Source organism: Panulirus ornatus, chromosome 49 (genome assembly GCF_036320965.1).
Source record: "Panulirus ornatus isolate Po-2019 chromosome 49, ASM3632096v1, whole genome shotgun sequence".
NCBI classification, from domain to species: Eukaryota; Metazoa; Arthropoda; class Malacostraca; order Decapoda; family Palinuridae; genus Panulirus; species Panulirus ornatus.
In genome coordinates this window covers 5,192,701-5,217,206 of record NC_092272.1, presented here as the reverse complement: position 1 = coordinate 5,217,206, position 24,506 = coordinate 5,192,701, and the positions used below count along the sequence as shown (strand labels likewise).

Below are 24,506 nucleotides of genomic sequence, written 5' to 3'. Positions count from 1 at the left end.
TAGATGTGGAAAGGGAGCTGTGATTTTGGTGCATTATACATGACATAATAGAAAGCAGGTAGAAAAAGAGCTTGTACAGGTAGATCAGTATACACATATATATATATATATAATTCTTTACCTGTGGCTGTAGAGACAAGCAATAGAGACAAGTTTATATATACTTTTGATTCAGTTTTAGATCATATTAACCTTCATGAAAACCATATTGCACTACTTGAAATGATACACATATGGCTAGATAACAGTGTACCTGCAGTTTGAAAATTATTTTACCACTGGTCATCAGTTCTGCAGGAACAACCAGCATATGCAATAGCTGCCAATATTTGCATTTGCATTTTAATACAGTGAAGAAACTTATTAAGGACTGTACATATACCTGTATATCTATGATTTATATTTCTTTACTTGTGACTTGGGATGGTGCTCCGAAGTTAAAATCTTTAATAAATAATATGTTACTTTCTGTATTCTACTGTGCCAGACACACTATTGTGTTCACATTTGTAATCATGGCAAGGACTTGCCACACTTTTTAGCTTTAATTTGCAACAGTTGTTTTAGTATGTTATCCAGTGCTTCACCATGTTTTTGATCACTCTTTCTTGTTAGAATGTACGCTGTAATGTTTTGTCATTTAATGATGTATTTTGATATTTCTTAGATATGCTAATTTTATCCATGGTATTTTGATACATTTTAATGTGTTATGATGTCTATCCATGCATCCAGAACCTCTACAAATTTTGACTGACAAGTTTTACTCTTATTGTGGATAGTGTGTGGCTGAATTACTAATTTATGGTCAGTAGAACATGTTTTCACTGCACATATTAATGACTCGCATTAAGTTTGTCATTGCTACAGGAAATGAGATAAGTGTGTATGTTTCTGAATTAGCCTTTAGCTTGGGATGCAAAATTATCTGAATAGCTTTCACTACTTTACCAATAATAGAAAAAGATAAGGAAGTAATGGAAGATATTTTAGCCAAATTACATTTCTCTAATTATGTAACAATGTAAGTTCATGAAGAGGTAATCTGAATGATTTGTCCTGTGACCATGACAAGTTTGTGTAGTAATGATGTGATACTTAGTATTGTTTATCATGACAGTTGAAAAGAATGTCTTGGTTTATATATATATATATATATATATATATATATATATATATATATATATATATATATATATATATTTTTTTTTTTTTTTTTTGCTTTGTCGCTGTCTCTCGTGTTTGCGAGGTAGCGAATATATATATATATATATATATATATATATATATATATATATATATATATCCCTGGGGATAGGGGAGAAAGAATACTTCCCACGTATTCCTGCGTGTCGTAGAAGGCAACTAAAAGGGAAGGGAGCGGGGGGCTGGAAATCCTCCCCTCTTTTTTTTTTGTTTTTCTCAAAGCAGGAACAGAGAAGGGGGCCAGATGAGGATATTCCCTCAAAGGCCCAGTCCTCTGTTCTTAATGCTACCTCGCTAATGCGGGAAATGGCGAATAGTATGAAAGAAAGAAAATATATATATATATATATATATATATATATATATATATATATATATATATATATATATATATATATATATATTTTTTTCATACTATTCGCCATTTCCCGCTTTTGCGAGGTAGCATTAAGAACAGAGGACTGGGCCTTAGAGGGAAAATCCTCACTTGGCCCCCTTCTCTGTTCCTTCTTTTGGAAAATTAAAAAAAAACGAGAGGGGAGGATTTCCAGCCACCCACTCCGTCCCCTTTTAGTCGCCTTCTACGACACGCAGAGAATACGTGGGAAGTATTCTTTCTCCCCTATCCCCAGGGATATATATATATATATATATATATATATATATATATATATATATATATATATATATATATATATATATATATATATTATATATATGCTTAACTTTGAGCTGTGATAGCACATTTTCTCCATCTAGACTTTAGTGTTGATGTTCCTAAGTAATCTGTTGATGTATCCACTTAAGGGAAATCCTTAATGTCTTGTACATAAGACACTTACATATGCTTATCTGGTGCCTTATTATTATCTTTCTTTTTTTCTGTACTCAATGTTTTAATCAGACTAGAGGTTATAAGGAAGAGTCGAAGTTTGTATGAGATCTCTTGGTTACAGTGATGTGGTGCTATATTTTGTATGTAACAATGGAGAATTTGCAACCATAAAATATTTCTGATAAACTAGATGTCTTTTCATGAAACATTATTTGAACCATAAATCCTGTTATTTTCAAGATGAGACCATCTTCAGAGCTTGTAGGTTTGTCAACCAAATTATGATATGGAGAACACAACAGGGGCAGTTGTCTCCAACCATTCGTTGATGTATTACTAGGTTGTAATGGCATACCTTATGACACTTCATCCAATACTGTATTGTAAGCTTCAGTATTTCTTGCCTGTAGTGGTATACCATATGGCATTTGATTATATCAATAGGGTCATCATAATCAGAGGTTCTCTCCTTCAGTAGGTGTAATGCTCTTTCCTTCAGTAGGTGTAATGCTCTTTCCTTCAGTAGGTGTAATGCTTTTTCCTTCAGTAGGTGTAATGCTCTCTTCTTCAGTAGGTGTAATGTTCTTTCCTTCAGTAGGTGTAATGTTCTTTCCTTCAGTAGGTGTAATGCTCTCTCCTTCAGTAGGTGTAATGTTTAACTAGATACTGCTAGTGTGTGATGACAAAGTTGATTCTCAAATATATCAGCCGATCAGTTGATAATTTCAACATGACTTTAAATGCTGTCACTAAAACTTATCAGTTTTATCAACGAACCAAATAGTCGAATCCTATCAATACTCCCGCAATAACAGGGCAATGGCGACTCTGTGCCGTTGTTTGATCTAGTGAACTTGAACTCTATGCCTTTGCTTGTATTCAGTCATTAACTGCAGGGATAAGATGGTTACATGTTGTTGCTGTGAGCTTGCTAGCGAGGCAGTACACTCCACTATTTGGAAGTGATTAACAAGGCCATGGTCTATCCTCACGGGATGCACGTGCGTGAGGGTTAGCAGCTATGGTGCTCTATCGCGTTAAAGCTTTCCCAAGATTATACTACACTTTCGTCCTCCCTCAGTACATTCTGCAGTCTAGCACCTTCATACGTCTTTTGAGATAGTGTCACCCAACAACTCAAAAACGTTACTCGTAATTTACATCTCCTCAATATGTTCGTAAGGGTCCATGTAAGTCACCTATGAACGTTCGTGGGGGTCAGTGTGTGTGTGTGTGTGTGTGTGTAGTCCCCATCCCTTTTTGGACAGCGAGTCTGTCTCACGACGTGACAACACACACACACACATACACGGGAGAACTCTTGTGACGCTGCCGTAATAATGTAAGAAAGGATTATGTGTATCAATTATGTGTTATCGTTCGTCATAATTAGGTACACACGCACGGAGACGACCCCCATAGACTTTTCATAAGTGACACAACGAACTTTTATGAATGATCCCAACGTACTTTTCATAAGTGACCCATCGGACTTTTAAGAGTAATGACCAATGGGTACTCATGTTTCGTACAAGGAGCTACGAGTAGGCCCACTTTTGGAGCTCAAGCTGAAGAACAGGTTAAGCGGAGACACGTCTTTTGTATTTAACTTTAAGACGGAAAACATTAATGTATTTTAAAGTTTATTTACTTCTCGTCTCCGTTGCACCTCGATTATGTTTTGATCTCTACATCCTTCCTTCCTCGGAGTCATGGGTCAGCCAGAAACTTCCAAATTTCGTAGAAAAATGATGCAAACAACTGAGGTATCCACGACAGCCAATGATAGGCTTACGGGCCTGCCCTGAGCCAATCATCAACCACCAGGTGGCTGACGTCATGGACTTACAGTTCGCTATCAACAACACTAGTAACGGCCGCCAGTTCCAATAAGATTTGATATTAGTGAGATGTGCATTGTGACTCTTTGCCTCAGTCGACATTCGTATAGAAATCAAGGTATGTTTTGATACATTTCAATGTATTTATTAACTCTTGTCAGACGTCTGTGTCTGTAGATATCCATATATGCCTATTGTGTGTGTGTATATATTTATATAAATTGGAGATGGAAAGATGGAGTGAAAAAGATTTTGAGTGATCGGGGCCTGAACAGAGATGGAAAGATGGAGTGAAAAAGATTTTGAGTGATCGGGGCCTGAGCATTCAGGAGGGTGAAAGGCGGGCGAGGAATAGAGCGAATTGGATCGATGTGGTATACCGGGGTCGACGTGCTGTCAATGGAGTGAATCAGGGCATGTGAAGCGTCTGGGGTAAACCATGGAAAGTTGTGTGGGGCCTGGATGTGGAAAGGGAGCTGTGGTTTCGGGCATTATTGCATGACAGCTAGAGACTGAGTGTGAACAAATGGGGCCTTTGTTGTCTTTTCCTAGCGCTACCTCGCACACATGAGGGGGGAGGGGGATGTTATTCCATGTGTGGCGAGGAGGCGATGGGAATGAATAAAGGCAGACAGTGTGAATTGTGTGCATGTGTATATATGTATATGTCTGTGTGTGTATATATATGTGTACATTGAGATGTATGGGTATGTATATTTGCGTGTGTGGACCTGTATGTATATACATGTGTATGGGGGTGGGTTGGGCCATTTCTTTCGTCTGTTTCCTTGTGCTACCTCGCAAACGCGGGAGACAGCGACAAAGCAAAATAAATGATAAATAAATATATATATATATATATATATATATATATATATATATATATATATATATATATATATACACATATACGTGTGTATTGTGACTGCTTCAGTCGACATTCGTATATAAATCAAGGTATGTTTTGATACAAGGTGAATTTTGATACATTTCATTGTATTTATTAACTCTTGTCGGACGTCTGTGTCTGTAGATATCCATGTATACCTATTGTGTATATATATATATATATATATATATATATATATATATATATATATATATATATATATATATAGGAAGAGAGGAAAGTGATTGGTTCTCAGTGAATGTAGGTTTGCGGCAGGGGTGTGTGATGTCTCCATGGTTGTTTAATTTGTTTATGGATGGGGTTGTTAGGGAGGTGAATGCAAGAGTTTTGGAAAGAGGGGCAAGTATGCAGTCTGTTGTGGATGAGAGAACTTTGGAATTGAGTCAGTTGTTGTTCGCTGATGAAACATCGCTGGTGGCTGATTCATGTGAGAAACTGCAGAAGCTGGTGACTGAGTTTGGTAAAGTGTGTGAAGGAAGAAAGCTGAGAGTAAATGTGAATAAGAGCAAGGTTATTAGGTACAGTAGGGTTGAGGGTCAAGTCAATTGGGAGGTAAGTTTGAATGGAGAGAAACTGGAGAAAGTGAAGTGTTTTAGATATCTGGGAGTGGATTTGGCAGCGGATGGAACCATGGAAGCGGAAGTGAATCATAGGGTGGGGGGAGGGGGCGAAAATTCTGGGAGCGTTGAAGAATATATATATATATATATATATATATATATATATATATATATATATATATATATATATATATATATATATATACGTAATGTAGTTAGTGTTTATGTATTGCATATTGTTCGTAGTATAACCACTTGTGGTGGCTGGTTCAGTGTTGCTGCGTATCCACCACATTTACCACCATTTCTCATGTGTATCGTACTGTGATATATATATATATATATATATATATATATATATATATATATATATATATATATATATATATATATATATATATATATTTGTTAAGTGAAGGTCGTCTGGTATCAATACAACTGTCGCTTGTTCATGAACCATTGCTACTCTTTCTCTGCCTCCTGCCTGCCAGGTTATCCCATTCATATTGTGTTTCGTTTTGCTTTGGAAGGTCTGGTGAATTGGATGGGCGCCATAGAGCGCGATTTATATGACATGACGTGGCGTGAGTTTTAAGGAGACCATTGTAGAACTAGAGTACTGGGGGGGGGGGGGGGGGCTGCCTGTGGACGATAGTCACTTATTTATATACAAGGTGAGGTGGGTGAACAACCATTGGCCGTCCCATGCCTCGTAACAAGGCAACACCAAGGGGTTAAAAGACGAGTTAAATCACCTCCCAGGGGAAGGGTTCCTCTGTAGAAAACGGAGGTTTAAAGGGGGGTTCTCAGTAGAAAACGGGGGTTTAAAGGGAAATGCTTTGTTTACATTGTATCTTTCGTTTATATTTACGTTTATTTTTCCAATATTTCTCACGAGTTAATTAAGATGGCTTCTGGTTGCGCTGTAGTGTTGGTAGGACGATACAGGAGCGCTAATGAGCAAGTATAAGAATAATTACAGGAGAATACTTAATGCAGTATAATTTACTTTTTAAGTGGCACATATGGCCTTGTGTTAGTGAGGTAAATTATCATCGTTTTATAATATCTTTTATTAAGTTATTAGTCTAAGCAACAATGACATCAGCGAATAACATTAGTAAATCATAAAAAAAAAGAAACTAAAGTTAACATATCTCTCCAGTCATAGCAGCTAATCCATTTTTGTTACCGGATTTATACATTTAATCCTAAGTATGTATGAAAGTATTTGCATGTGTCGGGTAACAATTGTCCTTGTGAAAAGCAAGCAAAAGATTTCTTTTGTTTTTTTGTTTGCAATTACTCACAGGAATCAATGCATACGTCACTCATCTCTTGAGATCATTCCACGTATCAGGGATGCAGGAGCTCATGACGTCACACATGACAGGTCCGAGCGTGAATGACGTCACAGTATTGCTCTTTAACATATGAGACCAAATGTTCATGATGTCATGAATCCCTTCCTATAGTTGACCAATGACAGAGCCACATTCATACCACACACACACACACACACACACACACACACACACACACACACACACACATTAAAATCCACATACGATCAACATTTCACATTCCTTTAATTAATCACATTTGAATGATTATCACAAGATTAAAACCCTTAAGTATCTTCATATATAGTCTAATCCTCTTATCGCACCCTCCCCCAACACCTTATCTGCCCAGCCCCGTTAAGACGAACAGGAGGGTCAAGAGGACAAGGGTGTGGTTGGGCGTGGCGTAATGGGCGTGGTTTGAGTCGTGGTTGGGCGTGGCTGACGACTCGACTCTGTTGTCACTAAGAAGTGTCACCTGTGGGAGTAGAGGGATGGGTGAGCGAATGATATAGCCAGTATGTGTGTTATTATTGTTACGTATGTGTTACGTTCGTGACGCCCTGTGACTTAATCATGTTTACATGTAGTAAATATTTGACTGTTATGTGTATACACACTCACACACTCACCACAGCCTGAGCCAGGTACCCATTTATCATCCCTACCACACCTAGGTTGGGTGTGGTCCAGGTGTCTCGCTCAGGTTTCGAACCCATGTGGTTGATATGTTACGATAGCCTCTACACCACGGAAGCCCGCGTGTGTGTGTGTGTGTGTGTGTGTGTGTGTGTGTGTGTGTGTGTGTGTGCTAATCTTTAACTAGAAGATGAACAGAATCTAAATGCTTGACTACTGTACAGTATATTTGTTATTATGATCCTAATGATCATCCTACACTGCTGTGTTTTAAGCTTACAACACTCGTGCTCTCCCATGTTGTAAGCTTACAACACCAGTGCGCTCCCATGTTGTAAGCTTACGACACCAGTGCTCTCCCATGTTGTAAGCTTACAACACCAGTGCTCTCCCATGTTGTAAGCTTACGACACCAGTGCTCTCCCATGCTGTAAGCTTACAACACCAGTGCTCTCCCATGTTGTAAGCTTACAACACCAGTGCGCTCCCATGTTGTAAGCTTACGACACCAGTGCTCTCCCATGCTGTAAGCTTACAACACCAGTGCGCTCCCATGTTGTAAGCTTACAACACTCGTGCTCTCCCATGTAAGCTTACAACACCACTGCTCTCCCATGTTGTAAGCTTACAACACCAGTGCGCTCCCATGTTGTAAGCTTACGACACCAGTGCTCTCCCATGTTGTAAGCTTACAACACCACTGCTCTCCCATGTTGTAAGCTTACAACACCAGTGCGCTCCCATGTTGTAAGCTTACGACACCAGTGCTCTCCCATGTTGTAAGCTTACAACACCAGTGCTCTCCCATGTTGTAAGCTTACTACACCAGTGCTCTCCCATGTTGTAAGCTTACAACACCAGTGCTCTCCCATGTTGTAAGCTTACTACACCAGTGCGCTCCCATGTTGTAAGCTTACAACACCAGTGCTCTCCCATGTTGTAAGCTTACGACACGCTAGTGATTGTCGTGTTGCAAGGTGAAGACACAGAGAGGGAGGGAGGTAGGGGGGTCCTGGTGGGTAGTGTGAGAACTGACCACAACAGGGGGGGCGGCCTCAACCCGCAGCTCCTCCTCGTCTGCGCTGACGGGCACCTGACACTGGTAACTGCCAGCGTCCGCTGATGACACCTGGCGGATCTGTAGGGAGGGAAAATGAATGACGGTAAATTCCCAAGTGCACTTTCGTGTAATTATCACATCATCAGGGGAGAGACACAGGACAGAAATATAACACAAGTCAGTTAATATACAATGAAGAGACGTAGCTAGGACGCCATTTGGCTACATAATTACCCAAGAACACATTTGATTTTTAAGTAACACATGAGGAAGAGGATTATAATGCGTGATATAGGATGGTTAACTCAACAGAGGATGGGACTTGGGTACATATATATGAATTATAGAAAACTGACGCTTGGGGATTATATAGGAGACTGTGGTCAACAGCTTAGCTTAGACAAGGAGCCACAGGAGGGTGAAGGAACGGAGGGCAGAGAGTATCACTTGGCGACAGGAAATGATCAATTACGTGAACCTAAATGGCGGAAGCATCTTGTGGACATGTGACACGAGTCTAGTTCTGACATGAATCCTGGTCCTAAGTGTTTAATAGTCTCCCCTGTGGTGCCTGGCCTTACCCCTGTGGTGCCTGGCCTCACCCCCTGTGGTGCCTGGCCTTCCCCTGTGGTGCCTGGCCTCACCCCCTGTGGTGCCTGGCCTTCCCCTGTGGTGCCTCGCCTACCCAGCCAGAGGGACCCTTCAAGTATGATAAACGAACACGAGTGGCGTGGTGGTTGTGTGTGGTACTCGCTTGTGGCCGAGCTGTCGGAATGGTCTCCATCTAACACACTCAAACCCCGCAGACTTTTCCATGATTTGCCCTAACCATCTTTAGACACCTTGGTTCAGCCCATTGACAGCACGGCGCCCCCCGTATACCTCATCTCCAGTTCGTTCTATCCCATTAACGCCTCTCATGCTCATGCAGTTCTGGGCCTTAATCACTCAAAAGCAGCTTTAACTTCATCCCTCCATCGTTTTCTGTTGCCTTCCTCTACCCCTTGTCCCCTCCATACATTGTCACAGCATCTGTTGTGATTGTCATAACAGATTATTTCCCCTCACAGCATCGAGCAATTACCTTAACACCTCCGTTTCTCCTTACCTTAACGACATACATGTTACCTTAACACCTCCGTCTCTCCTTACCTTAACCACATACATGTTACGTTTGGGTATGTGTAGGACCGAGAAGCGAGGATCCTCTGTAATGATAATGTCTCCATGCGACAGAAGGACGTGGCTGTTAGCGTCCTTCGGGTCCAGTTTGAGCCAGATCGCTGGGCCAGTCACATCCGACGCCACCTGAAATGGTTCACACCTTCCGTTTTAGATCAATGGGAAAGGAAAATATTGAACCACATGTCGAAGACAGTTTCGAAATCGAATGGGTTGATAGACACAAAAAATGATAAGCTTGGTCAAAGGTAGACTTTGAGAATGGTTTAAATACGCTTTGTAGATTCAGATTGTAAAGGTCGAGGAAGTTATAAGACTCAGATGCCTAAATCCCAGACACAGTTGGTATTAACTCATCAGTTTCCTCAACGGAACAGAAGTTTATATTTTCCTTCTTGGCTCTGTTAGGTCTCGTCTTCCTCCTCTGAGGTAAAAATCTGGTGCTTCATTTCCTATGGTTAGATCTTGTTAGATATTTGTGTGAGGTATATGTTGATTATATCACCCTGAGAGATAGATGTTTTGAACAGTTATTTACGGGAGTAGATAATTCTTTTATGAAAGCATAATGGTGATAATTACAGTTCCTCCTGCCCAGAGCCCATTTTCGTAGATCCCTGGTTTACCTGGAGATGATCGACATTATGTATGTGGGAAGAATTGTGGCCCAAGTTTCGTAGGTTAGAGGGACGTAAGTGAAGGCGAAAAGGTCCATTCTAACATCACTGTAAGAGCATCGGGTGGACCCTACGAGGTGACGTCATTGTAAAAGTACATTTCGGGTTGTGTGACTGTTAAGGGTCAGCAGAGGTCAGGCGTTTACGACCCCTCGCTCGCGGTGGTCATTGGTGATGGTTACTTTACAAGATCCTTTCTCAAGCTCTGGGACGTTAGATAAATTGAAGGTAGGGGTTGATAATGAGAGAGAGAGAGAGAGAGAGAGAGAGAGAGAGAGAGAGAGAGAGAGAGAGAGAGAGAGAGAGAGAGAGAGATATGGTCATGTGTAATGTCGCGTATGTTCCATATAACCAAACTATTCGTTGTAAAGAGAGCCAAATATTGAGCAGAATGTATATATAATTTACCTTTATACATATTTTAACCTAATTTAATGGCAGATTTTCGTAATATTTACTCCCTTCTCTTCTATTCTCATATATTTCCATATCGTTTTTTTCCACTTTCATTTCTGTAGCCTCACATTTTTTTTAATCATCTCTTTTCTTATTTGATTTTCCTTATCATCCATCTAACCACGATGTATCATAGACTTAACCTGACTTCATAGTTATTTTATAAGGCCAAAAAGGTTTCTGAACTCCCGGAATTCATTTAGGAACGGGATAAAGCACAAAAACCATAGTTACACTGATGATTATAACATGGAAGATTTCATTCTCTCTTACCCCGAAGTGGAGAAATTGGGTCACAGAAAACGTAGTTCCCTCTCTCTCTCTCTCCTCTCTCTCTCTCTCTCTCTCTCTCTCTCTCTCTCTCTCTCTCTCTCTCTCTCTCGTACATTGTGTCATTTCAACGTTTTACTCTCACTAATGCTAGTCTTACGTTACAAGAAACATTAACTTCACGCATGCATAGTTACTGTAAGAATACGAAAACTTATTGGTACCCCAGTAACAGCTGAATTTCCTTGTATTGGAAATTTTCATTTCAGACTTTTGAAATTTCATGTTCACTGACAATTTAAGGTTCGAAAACCTGTTACTTCGTTGTGTACCTGGAGTAGGAGTGAGGAAGAGAGGCGAGTGTCTGGGGAAGAGCTGAGTGAGTGCACCAGCAATTCTAATACGAGTGACTGGAGGGTAATTAGCGATGGGTAGTTTGAGTGCAAGAGTGGGTGATGTGTGATATAGTTAAGGGTATGAGTGTGTGGTAGTTGCTGGTGTGGACGAAAATGGCAAACAGTTGCTTGTGTGTGTTGAAGCAAATGGAGGAGTGGTAATTGGCAATACCTGGTTTGGAAAAGAAAACGGTGTATGTGGTACCTGGTCACATGGCCCTTGTACGTACCTGGCACTGTAGTTTTATGGTGTCCCCCTCCTCCACCGCTGTGCCTGGCTCCCACCATACCCGGGGAAGGCCTCCCCCACACACCCCTGTGGGCAGAACACACTCGTTAGTCTCTGGGGGTTCAGGACAGGCATCTGTGGGGGGAGGTTCATCATTCTCAGGGGTCAAGATGATGTCTGGGGGGGGAAGAAGAGGGTAATTGAACAGGAACATCGTTTATCAACGTTGTTTGAAGATGACACAAAAACATTTTGGTCTGACTTGATTCTTGCAAACTGAACGAAACCGTCGATGTGTTTCTTGCGTTTAAATTAAATCAATCCTAACGCAACGTTACTTGACGTAAGAGAGATGCGTTTAAATCTTAATTTATTCGAACTATGTATCTAAAACCAGAAGATTGGAATATGTATAGAACCAAGCCTGGGATAAATTAAGCATCCCACAAACATTTCGCATGACTGATCCTTAACCATATGTGAGCGTTTACTCTGCCAGAAAAATGAGGAATAAATCTTTGGTAGAAATACTGAATCTTGAGGCTAACTGCCCACACCCACAGGGGCAAGAAGGGATCACGAGCCTGTACTGTATATGGTCAGCCACGCCTCACTGAGGTGTTGGAGGGTAGGCAAACATGAGTTAATGCCAGACCTCATGCGAGAGGTTTCTCTCTCTCTCTCTCTCTCTCTCTCTCTCTCTCTCTCTCTCTCTCTCTCTCTCTCTCTCTCTCTCTCTCTCTCTCTCTACAGTCTTCCTGTGCGCGTGGCTCCACATACTCACCCTCACTGCATATTTGAGCCTTCCTAAGATATTAACTGTTGCCTTGGCTACCACGGATATGTGTCCTCTATCTCCATCGAATAGCCAGATGCCGAAACCAATCGCATCGAAGGCACGACGCGCTTAAATCACGGAGAACAGGACACACAATCCACCCAGCCAGTGCCCTTGACTGATGGTGAAGGCATTAAGGTAACACTGGTCAAAGGCGACGCGTGCGCTAAATACGGCTCGGGATCCGGCGGCTACGCTTGGGTGACTGCGCCATACATTGGAGTGGCTCGTTTGTCTTGTAATCCACAAAGATCTGTCAGAGGAACAAGTTTTCTCTCTCAATGGTACAACCATATTGCAGTATTTTTGTTTACGTTTCTTGTTTTTCTTTGTTTGCGTTGCGAACGGCGCTTGTACTATTTTGTTTACATAATTATTTACGAGAGATAAAAGGGGACGCAACGCTTATACTTATAATTTACATAATTATACTAGAAATAAAAGGGATGCAGTTTTCATTTCGTGCGTGTTCACTTGTTTTATAATTTGAGTTTCATATATTTTGTAGTTTATTATTCAGGTTTAATTATTCTAGCAGCTTTTGGTGATTATATTCTACAACAGAATCATAAAAAATAGGAAAAAAAAACGCATTCTTGATATATCTCTACATAATGATTTAAAGACAACCCCGTCCAACTTAATTATATATAAAGAAAAGAATTTGAACTTCGTCTTCTGTCTTTCTCAACTCGGAATCTCATCCATATATTTTTAACAAAAGAAAATCAAGGAGCATAATCAAGGCGCATCGTATTTGATATCTTTTTGTTTTGATAGATTCTGCTTTTAAGTCTTTTGTTGATGATTAGGGAAGTTTGAAGACCCTTTTATATGGATGGTCAAAAAAGATATATCAAGTGCTGTTGTATAATGTCAAAAAAGAATATACGAAAGCTCTTAGCACTTCGTACTTTCCGTGTCCCTGTGGTTTTACCTGCGATTTATGTACTGTTGCTAGTTATGTGGGTTTTGAATATATATTATATATATATATATATATATATATATGTGTGTGTGTGTGTGTGTGTGTGTGTGTGTGTGTGTGTGTGTGTGTATAAGCTATGGGTTACACTGGAGTAGGCCTACAGTCGACGTAGGTGAGCTGGTCAGGTGATGGTACCTACAAACCCTGACCCAGAGTCATAATTTCACCTCAAGTTATTAACAGTTCTGCCAGGCCAACCTTTGCAACGGCATAAATTCAGAGTCTCAATTTATCTTGTAACACGCAGAGGCTGGGAAGCCCCTCTGTTTGTGCATAGGTCGCTCTCATATCACGCAAAACCTCCAGTTCTTTACGGATGTCAGCCCAAAAACCGTACTTATAATAATAGACTTTTTAAGACTAAAGCCTTTTTTTTACAATAGTTATTCCTGGATTTTTTTTTTTCATTTTTCTTTTTGAGGTAATATACGTTTTCTGTTATGGTGGGAAGGTGCGTGTAAATATCCCATCAGGTCCCGAGTGTGGGCCAGCACTGAGGGATGGGTTCCTGCCCCTCCAAGCCTCCTCATCCTCCTCCTCCTCCTCTGGGATCCTTCCAAGATTTTACGAGGCGCCACATTCCTCTATCCCACTGGAGGGATTGTCGCTCCTCGACTGCCGCTCGTGGAGAGAGAGAGAGAAAAAAAAAAGTAACGAAACATTAAGGCATTAAAGTCAGGTCTGGACGAGGAAATGGGTGCTTGTCTGTGGCGATCTAGCGGGGGGAGAGGTGAACCCCTCACTATATATGGTGGGGTGGGATGGGGGCTTGTGGGAGGGAGAGAGATATGCAGGTAACATGGCTCTACCAGCCCTTCTGTCTCCTCCACACCCACATGCTCTATTATATAGATATTTTACATTTATAAACGGTATAGAAATATCTATCGTAATTCATGAGTATAAGAAGGTAAAGAAAGAGTCATTACGGTGTCTATAAAGAAAGAATGTATATGGAGAAAGACTGATATCGACCAGCCATCATAGTTAAGTTTCGTAACGATATTTCAAATGATACAGGAATTCGTTCGTAAGGAACAGATTTTTCACGAGGATATTGAAGCTAAATTCTTGTTGTAAGGATTGATGAAGACCACAGTGTCCCGTTAGCTTCCCCTGGCGTAGATAGTCCCACTCCACTAAGAGGGCTTGACCTTAATCAAGGGTGACCTCGTACCATTACAGGTCATGGTAGTATAGAGGGCCAAGTACCACTTCAAGGTTCTGTGACTTGATGCTCACGCTTAGGGGGGGTGGGGGGAAGGCCACTCATTGACCTCCATAGCACGACAGGTCTTAGACCTGAGCCCCACACCACCACATGGTCTGAAATAGGGCCTTCTTATGGCGCTACCTGAAGACCCTTCCCCCATACACCACTACAGACAGCATGACATAGTGCTGTAGGCAAGCTTATTAGGATGATAAAAGTTAACATCAAATAGCATTCAACAAGTGGAGAGCATTTTTGTCATCCCAGATGTTAAAAAAGTTAACCCTGTGGCCGGAGGTTGTACGTGCTAAATGGAATGATCAGACAGCGATCTATGACGGAAGTGTCGTTAGACTTTACCACCGAGATAAACTGCCTGCTGAGCCATACGGGTGGACGTACAGAACACCAGGTGTGGTCTTATCTATCAAGGGGGAGACTTGACACAGGCCTCCATGGTCCTATATGGGCTCGACAGATCCTGTATTATGAGGTTTTGATAAGCCAGTCACCAGTAGGGGGAGCTGGGAGGATCACACTTGATGAGGGTGGTAAAAGGGAGTGACTCAGACCCCGGTTTCAGGAGTGTGTGTGTGTGTGTGTGTGTGTGTGTGTGTGGCGTAATAAAGGGATAATTGATGAAACCCGAGACTGCAGGAGTGGTCAGGACTTACAGACCTGGCCATCAGGACGGACGATCAAAGACGTGTTAAATGGTTCGAACGTCACACCATGTTTCTTTGTTTCTTTCTTTTTTTTTCGCGTGTGAGTCTCCACCATCAAGAGGTCAAATAGAAAAGGTCAAGTTGAGCCATCATTCCGCCCCCCCCCCCCATTCTCTCTCTCTCTCTCTCTCTCTCTCTCTCTCTCTCTCTCTCTCTCTCTCTCTCTCTCTCTCTCTCTCTCTCTCAACACCAGGGGCAAACCTCCTCCTCCTCCTCCTGTGTCGCATCTACAAGTTCGTCACGTGTATAATCATTGATCGCCGAGTGATTTGCGATCACGGCGATGGGCGGCGGGCGGGCGGCTTGGGCGGCGGGCGGGCGGCTTGGGCGGGCGGGCGGCTTGGGCGGGCGGGCGGCTTGGGCGGGCGGGCGGGCGGGTTGGGCGGGCGGGCGGCTTGGGCGGGCGGGCGGGTTGGGCGGGCGGGCGGGTGGCCAGCTTGGTAAGGTCATCACAAGCCCCCACCCCGTCGCCGTCAGGATACAGGAAGACATAAATACTTCAGGAGGGAACCTGACGGAGGATTATTGGGTGGCCCAGATGAGGAGGAAGTCTCCTCCTCCTCCCTACCTTGGCTTTGACGTAGCGACCCAACCTGAGCCGATGTGTTACGAAGGCGTTCATTTTGCGTTCGATTATCATACGATTATGCTTGAAGAATTATTGTGTTTTACAGTGGAACTTCTTATGTTTATATGTATATATATATATATATATATATATATATATATATATATATATATATATATATATATATATATATATATATATATATATATATATGCACATGCACATACACCTACATATACATATTCATACATCTACTATTACATATATACATATATATACACATGGGCATTCAGATACACGTATATACATGTATATATTCATACTTGCTTACCTTCATCCATACCCGGCACCATCCCGCCCCACAGGAAACAGCATCACTATCCCCTGCGTCAGCGAGGTAGCGCCAGGAAACAGACGTAAAAAATACCACATCCGCTCACGCTCAGTCTCTTGCACCGAAACCACAGCTCCGTAGCCACATCCAGGCTCCACAGAACCTTTCCATGGTTTACCCCAGACGTTTCACATGCCCTGGTTCAGTCCAGTGACAGCACGTCGACCCCAGTATGCCACATCGTTCCAATTCACTCTTATTCCGTGCACGCCTTTCACCCTCCTGCATGTTCAGGCCCCATACTTATAGAAATCGATTTAAGGATAATTTCCTAGTTAGTTTAATGACTTAAAGTCATGCTTGAGTAAAGCACTCAAGCAGTTTATCAAGCAAGGGGCAGTAGCAGGCAAAGGAGCCGTAAACAGCTGCAGTGCGCGTGGATAAACGCGTTGAAAGATGTTCACCAGTTTTTTTTTTGACTGCGGACCAAAAGTGTCTTGACTTATGATGATGAACGGCTGTAACAGCTAGGCTCGGGCGCCGGATTCTCCTGCTGTTGTCTTCGGTTAACAAAAGCCTTAATGAACGTTTCGATTTACGTTCTTCGTCTCTTGTTTTCTTTTTTTTTTTATGCTGTCAGTGTTTACGGTTGTTCGTAAGACGAGGACGAGATGGTGTTGGTGGTGGTGTTGGTGGTGTTGGTGGTGTTGGAGAGTTTGTGGTTCATGTGGTCAGTGTGTGTGGTTGTGGTAGTGAGGGAGCTACAGTGCAGCTGTTTTGTTTATATTACTTGGACATGTCGGAGTGAGGGTAGGGGGAGGTGGGGGGAAGGGAGAGTACTTGAGGAAAGGGGCTAGCGCGTAGTGATCGCCGCATATCTTGCTTGTTTGACTATGTTGTTGCCAAAGTCACTCTTCCTTGGATTACTCTACCACAGCCCCTCACACCTCACACAGTATACCGTGCCGCAACCCCTCACACCTCACACAGTACCCAGCCAAAGCCCCTCACACTTCACACAGTACCCAGCCACAGCCCCTCGCACCTCACACAGTGCCCAGCCACAGCCCCTCACCCCTCACACAGTGCCCACCCACAGTCCCTCACACCTCACACAGTACCCAGCCACAGTCCCTCACACCTCACACAGTACCCAGCCACAGTCCCTCACACCTCACACAGTACCCAGCCACAGCCCCTCACACCTCACACAGTACCCAGCCACAGCCCCTCACACCTCACACAGTACCCAGCCACAGCCCCTCACACCTCACACAGTACCCAGCCACAGCCCCTCACACCTCACACAGTACCCAGCCACAGCCCGTCACTGCCTCCCACAACAAGGGCGCCTTGTATGAGAGAGCCTGAGCGTGTCCTAGGCAATGCACACAACACTGTGGCACCGAAGCATCCGGGTCGGCTGGGTCTGATGTCGTCTCATTATTCCACGTCTCGTCTTCGAAGCAGGAATGTCGGACGTCTTAATTCATCCGTCGTGGTCAGAGTCCGATGCAGGTGTACGTTAGTTTCTGTTCCTTGTACGATGAAGTTGTCGCACTCTGCTTGTAACTGACGTCTGTCGCACGATAATTGTCGCACGATAATTGTCCCTGGAAAACGGTACTTAACCTCCTTATGCGAGACAACTTGTGATTTTCGTACGATGCTTGAACTCCTCAAGTACGTCAAAAACAGCACCTCGAGTACGACGGCTTGATCTCTTCATTCGATGATAATACCTTGAATTAAATGTTTCAGCCGTCGTGTACGATGATGACCATTCATGTACGATCATTTGATGTCATGATGACAATAACTATCATTCATAAAAGATCATACAACGTCTTAAGTACAAATAGTTAATAAGAAGGTACGATAATCTGTCTTTCCATTTAAGCACACTCATCCTTCGTCTTTAGTATATTATTTACTGCACTTATGCAATGATATAACATCCTGGGTATGATAATAATCTCTTAAATGCAAAGAGTAGCGTTCAGGTACAATTAAATGTCTTGAACACGATAAAAACCATTCACCTATGTACGATAACTGCCACTCAAGTACGATGATCTAATGTTTTGAGTATGATAACAATCTCTCCAAGTATACTCATGAGACACATTGAATACGATAATCTCTCGAGAAATACAATACCAGCCTTCCACTGCTGCATGACTTCATTTCCAGAGTATGATGAGGTAACCCCGGAAATTCCACAATTCAACCCTTTACCCCGTAGGACAAATGCAATCCTTTGATAGACATCGTATACGGGGAATTTGTACACACACACACACACACACACACACACACACACACACACAGTGAATGACTGACACACAACCTCCAGTCTTCCAACCAATATGTCCTTCGCTGTCATTTTAACCTGTTTGCCCCAGACTCAGTTGTCTGCCAGCACCACTCACAAACTCATCACTCTTCTTAACAGTATCTTTCTCACATTTCTTTTCCCAACTTTCCATCACTTCTTATTCTTCCTTGTCTTCTTCTTCTTCTTCTTCTTCTTCTTCTTCTTCTTCTTCTTCTTCTTCTTCTTCTTGTTCTGCTGATTTTATTCTTCTAGCTGAAGATCTTCGTCTGTTGTGCTCTTAAATTTCCTTCTCCCCTATTTTTTATATCATTTCACACCTTCCTTAATTTTTTTTTTTTTTTTTTGTCTTATTTTCCCCTTCAGTTTCACTAGCAGATTCCGTCCCTCTGGACCCTAAATCTGCTCACTCCAGCGGAGGGCAGGGGAAACAGTGACCGGTTAGCCACTGATCTTTGAATTTGGACCTATACTGAGCAGACGCTTCGATAACAACAGTGGATGAATTACCATGGCAATTGTGTATGGGGGTTAGTCATCGTGCATCTGGAAACGTCCTCGGCCACTGGCTTATCTCGCATGTATCTTATAATAACTGATAAAGTCGTTTCCAGTTTGCAAACTTTACTTTTGCAAATGATGATTTAGTTTCGGCTGACTTATTTAATTGAATTATGGTTATATTTCATTGAATTACGGTTATTTCGCTTTGAGAATTTTCTTTATCGATTTCGTGCATATGCTTCTGAATGTATATTCCTCTACAAGCATGTATATGATAAAAATATGTACCTATTGGATTACTTTCAGTCAATTTTGTTTCAATATATTTGAATACACTTCTCATTTTAACTACAAGAAAGCAAGGATAAGATTTTTGGTGGGCAATAGAATAACTGCAGTTGGATCTTTAACTACGTGTAAGGGAGTGAGAGAGTATTCCTATGTTTACTTGTGTGTGTGTGTGTGTGTGTGTGTGTGTGTGTGTGTGTGTGTGTGTGCATTAGAGGAAGGAGGGAGTGGTCCTGGTTGCTTTAATGAGGTGGACACAAGACTTGACTGAAAAGAATTTCATCAGTGTGGTATATAGGGGACGACGTGGTGTCATTGGACTGTGCCAGGGTGTATGAAGTGTTTAAAGGTAAAACCATGGGTTCGTCTGTAGGGTGTAGCTATGGATGGTAGAGCTCAGTTTCAGTACACATGACAGCTTGTGTGGGTGTATGCAAATGAGGCCATATATATATATATATATATATATATATATATATATATATATATATATATATATATATATATATATACACCCGTGTCTCTAGTCACTGGTACAGTTCAAGATATGAAACACTCTTCGTCCAGGGTATGACTTCAAAGACAGGGAGAGGCTGGTGAGAGAATGGCGAACATGAGAGAACAAATATTGGAGATTTAAAAGGAGGGCGTTGACCTGGTGCCTAGAAGAGGCCACCTTATAAGGCGAGAGAGAAAACGGATCGCTTGCGAGATCTGTAGGTGAAGAAGTTGGTCCTTTTCTGAGGCAGGTTCAGACGATGCCAAAAACAGCGAGAGAGAGAGAGAGAGAGAGAGAGAGAGAGAGAGAGAGAGAGAGAGAGAGAGAGAGAGAGAGAGAGAGGAGTAAATCACTCGAGTAAGGCGGTGGTAACCTGAGCTTTGTGATGTGTACACTCGGTACTTGAGGCGTTGTGAGGCAGGATGTTGTGGTGATGGTAGGCGGCGAGAGGCTGCCTTCTATCCTGAGATGATGTAATGCTCTCTGTACCACACACTCGGGCCAGACGGAATGAATGGGAAGTTCTGAGTGTGTATTGCGCCGATACCAGCGGAAGCACGAAATTAGTAGCGAACGTGACTTACGACGCCGTTCGTCAAGTGGATGGCGCGAAGGTCCCGCTCCTCCTACGTGGCATTAATGGTACAAGATACGCAAGCATTCACATGAATGAAGAGCAGGAAGGAGGGAATATTTTAAAGTGGTGTTGAGGGATGTTTCGACGGTGGTTCTCAAGTGGTGTTGAGGGATGTTTCGACAGTTTCATAAGTGGTTTTGAGGGATATTTCGACAGTGTTTCATAAGTGGTTTTGAGGGATATTTCGACAGTGTTTCATAAGTGGTTATGAGGGATATTTCGACAGTGTTCCATAAGTGGTTTTGAGGGATATTTCGACAGTGTTTCATAAGTGGTTATGAGGGATATTTCGACAGTGTTCCATAAGTGGTTTTGAGGGATATTTCGACAGTGTTCCATAAGTGGTTATGAGGGATATTTCGACAGTGTTCCATAAGTGGTTTTGAGGGATATTTCGACAGTGTTCCATAAGTGGTTTTGAGGGATATTTCGACAGTGTTCCATAAGTGGTTATGAGGGATATTTCGACAGTGTTCCATAAGTGGTTTTGAGGGATATTTCGACAGTGTTTCTCAAGTCGTGTTGAGGGATATTTCGACGATGTTTCACGAGTGGTCTTGAGGGATATTTCAACGGTGTATCTTAAGTGGGTACTCTGCACCACTTGTATCTATGTAAACAGTAGATATCAGAGGAACCAGTCCTCTCCTTGAGGAACCTCACCGTTCATTTCTTCATCTCTTTTTCTCTCTCTCTTTCTCTCTCTCTTGATCATTATCATGATTCCTCCTGTTATCTGATAAGGACGAGAAGATGCATAATTCACCGAAGAGGTGGTGCCCTTCTCTCTCTCTCTCTCTCTCTCTCTCTCTCTCTCTCTCTCTCTCTCTCTCTCTCTCTCTCTCTCTCTCGCCCCACGGCACCCCCTGATCTCTCGCGAGACGTACGTACATGGTGCCGGCACAAGATATAATAATCGACAGGACAGGAACTGGGCAAAAACATGCTCGTCTTGGCCACAATGCATCTACTCCCGCGCTCTCTAACTCATGCTAATGGAGTTCATTTTTTTTCCTATTGTACATTAAAAGATTCTGCCTTAGAAAATGTATTTAGTTTGATCTTACGATAAGTGTGTGTGTGTGTGTGTGTATGTGTGCATTATACACACACACACACACACACACACACACACACACACACACACACACGTGTATGCAGTTCGAAGAAATGAAGAGTCATCTTAGCTCTCTCTCTCTCTCTCTCTCTCTCTCTCTCTCTCTCTCTCTCTCTCTCTCTCTCTCTCTCTCTCTCTCTCTCGTGGGAAGGACATTCCGGGAACAGACTACAAAGTGGTAGAACCGCAGAGAAATCCGGGTATATACATTTTCTTTTTTCTCCTCTCCTCAATGGCTGGCATGTAACGCTTATGGCAGAGAGAGAGACTGTGAGATCACTGGTTCGATGTATTTGTTGGAGGATTCGAGACAAAAACTTATTATTTACGTTGATTTTTATGTTAAACACCATAGTGACCTCTTACGTTAAACACCATAGTGACATCTTACGTTAAACACCATAGTGACATCTTACGTTAAACACCATAGTGACATCTTACGTTAAACACCATAGTGACATCTTACGTTAAACACCATAGTGACATCTTACGTTAAACACCATAGTGACATCTTACGTTAAACACCATAGTGACATCTTACGTTAAACACCATAGTGACGTCTTACGTTACTTAGCGCCAATAGTATCTATAATGTAATCTTGTTTTGTTAAGTTTCTGGCTTGTTAATCAGGTCATCAGCTTGAGTTCAAGCTTAAGGTCATTAACTTAAGTTCAAGGTCATGTGGTGGTGTGGCGTCCGGGTGGAGTCAGAGGAGGTCGAGTCATGTGGTTCTGAGGGTCATGGCCGGGGTCATAATGATCCTCAACAGAAAACGAGAAGTTTTCCAATTTCTGTTGTCCTATTGAGACGATGGTATGAGGTTCCTTACTTTCGTTGCTGGTGATATTGATGTGTGTGTTGTACGGGAGGAAGGAAGGAGGGAGGGTGGTGAGTGTGGTATGTACAGAGCCACGGTGTGAGAAAGAGGAACACTGTGAGGAGTGGTAGCAGAGGATGTGTGGATCAGGTGTTTGAAGAATATATGTGAGAGAAATAGTGGGAGAAACTGAAGAATTCCTGTGTGGCGTTTATGGACCTGGAGAATGCTCATGAAAGGAAAACGGGACTAGATGTAGTGAGGAGTTAAGAGAGTAAGGTGTGTGTGTGTGTGTGTGCGAGTAGGTAGAGAGGATGATGAATGGTTCACTGTGAAGTGCCTGAGGATTGGCGGAATGCACGCAAAGTGCCATTGTCAAAGGCAAAGGAAATAAAGGTGAGTGTTCAAACTACAGAGGCATGAGTTTGTTGAGTATTCCTGGGAAATTGTAAAGGTAGGTCTATGGCAAGGATGTGTGATATCACCGTAGCTGTTTGAAGTGTTTATAGACAGGGGTGGTGAGGGAGGGAAATGGGGTGGTGAGAGAGGGAAATGGGGTGGTGAGGGAGGGAAATGGGATGGTGAGGGAGGGAAATGGGATGGTGAGAGAGGGAAATGGGATGGCCTAAGTGAGAGTGGGTGGGTGGGTGGCTTGCAGACTATTTGGGGTGGGAGTGAGTGACTGGGAGGTGAGTCAGTCGCTATTTGCTGATGACACAGCTCTGGTGGCTGAGGATATTATACACGTTGAGCCATGACACCATATCACACCCTGCTCTATCTCAGGGGTATATTAGCATATCGCCTGGCAAACTTCACTGGTATATCAGCATACCAGATTCTTCTTCTTCTTCTTCTTCTTCTTCTTCTTCTTCTTCTTCTTCTTCTTCTTCCTCTTCTTCTTCGTCTTCTTCTTCTTCTTCTTCTTCTCCTCCTCCTTCTTCCTCAGACTCTTCACACACATGTCACATTACATATGCCATGTTTCGTACCCCGGAAACCAGAGATGGCTAGCTAGAGAGATAGATAGAGAGAGAGAGAGAGAGAGAGAGAGAGAGAGAGAGAGAGAGAGAGAGAGAGAGAGAGAGAGAGAGAGAGAGAGAGAGATTGGCCAAACATCTTAGGTTTTCCCATCACAGCGGCCCAGTCTGGCTTCAGGTGAGCCTGGCTACAGGCGAGCCTGGCTTCAGGTGAGCCTGGCTTCAGGTGAGCCTGGCTTCAGGTGAGCCTGGCTACAGGTGAGCCTGGCTACAGGTGAACCTGGCTTCAGGTGAGCCTGGCATCAGGTGAGCCTGGCTACAGGTGAGCCTGGCTTCAGGTGAGCCTGGCTTCAGGTGAACCTGGCTACAGGTGAGCCTGGCTACAGGTGAACCTGGCGTACGACAGTTCGGGAACCCACGGAGGCGTTGAGAAATACGTATGAACAACACAGAAGAGATTTCGGTCTCGAAGTCTCTTGGAGTATCAACAGACGGCATCTCTATCCTGTCTCTTTATCTCTACTGACGTCTTTTGTATGTCAGGGAGTGAGGAGAGAGACAGAGGGGGGGTAGGGGTAGGGAAAGGGCAGGTAGTCATGGTCGAGTGTATCAGCGTTGTAGGGTTAAGGAGTTTGAGAGTTTATTGAAGATTGTAATGATATCTGTTTAGGTTTTAATGGATATTAAATGTTAGTTTCGAAGCTGATGCCTTGAACACGCCGGTACGTTCATTGGCTAGTTACGTATATAAATCTACTCCTTATATATATTTACAACGTATATAAATCTACTACGTATATATATCTACTACATATATATATCTACTACGTATATAAATCTACTTACGTATATAAAGCTACTCTTGGTATGTCCTTCTGTCTGGAAATAGATTTTCTTCGTAGACTCTGACATGTATTATTTCGCTGTGGGACGTGTTCAGGTAAGCCTCTCTCTCTCTCTCTCTCTCTCTCTCTCTCTCTCTCTCTCTCTCTCTCTCTCTCTCTCTCTCTCTCTCTCTCTCTCTCTCTCTCTCTCTCTCCCACGCTCGGTTCTTAGAT

At 42.7% G+C, this 24,506-nt stretch overlaps 1 protein-coding gene across 3 annotated transcripts in view; it reads right to left on the bottom strand.

The window, feature by feature from the left end:
• Nucleotides 1–6,409: 6,409 nt before the first annotated feature.
• The window catches only part of LOC139764351 (lachesin-like), a 29,807-nt gene continuing 11,710 nt past the window's right edge, over nt 6,410–24,506 (bottom strand). For all 3 annotated transcript variants that reach the window (XM_071690878.1, XM_071690880.1, XM_071690879.1), the window contains exons 3-6: nt 11,605–11,690; nt 9,547–9,702; nt 8,371–8,472; nt 6,410–7,173 (exon numbers count right to left, since the gene is read on the bottom strand). In XM_071690878.1, the coding sequence (XP_071546979.1) occupies nt 7,036–7,173; nt 8,371–8,472; nt 9,547–9,702; nt 11,605–11,690 (482 nt within the window). In that variant the 3' untranslated portion in view covers nt 6,410–7,035. The remainder of the gene's footprint in view (nt 7,174–8,370; nt 8,473–9,546; nt 9,703–11,604; nt 11,691–24,506) is intronic.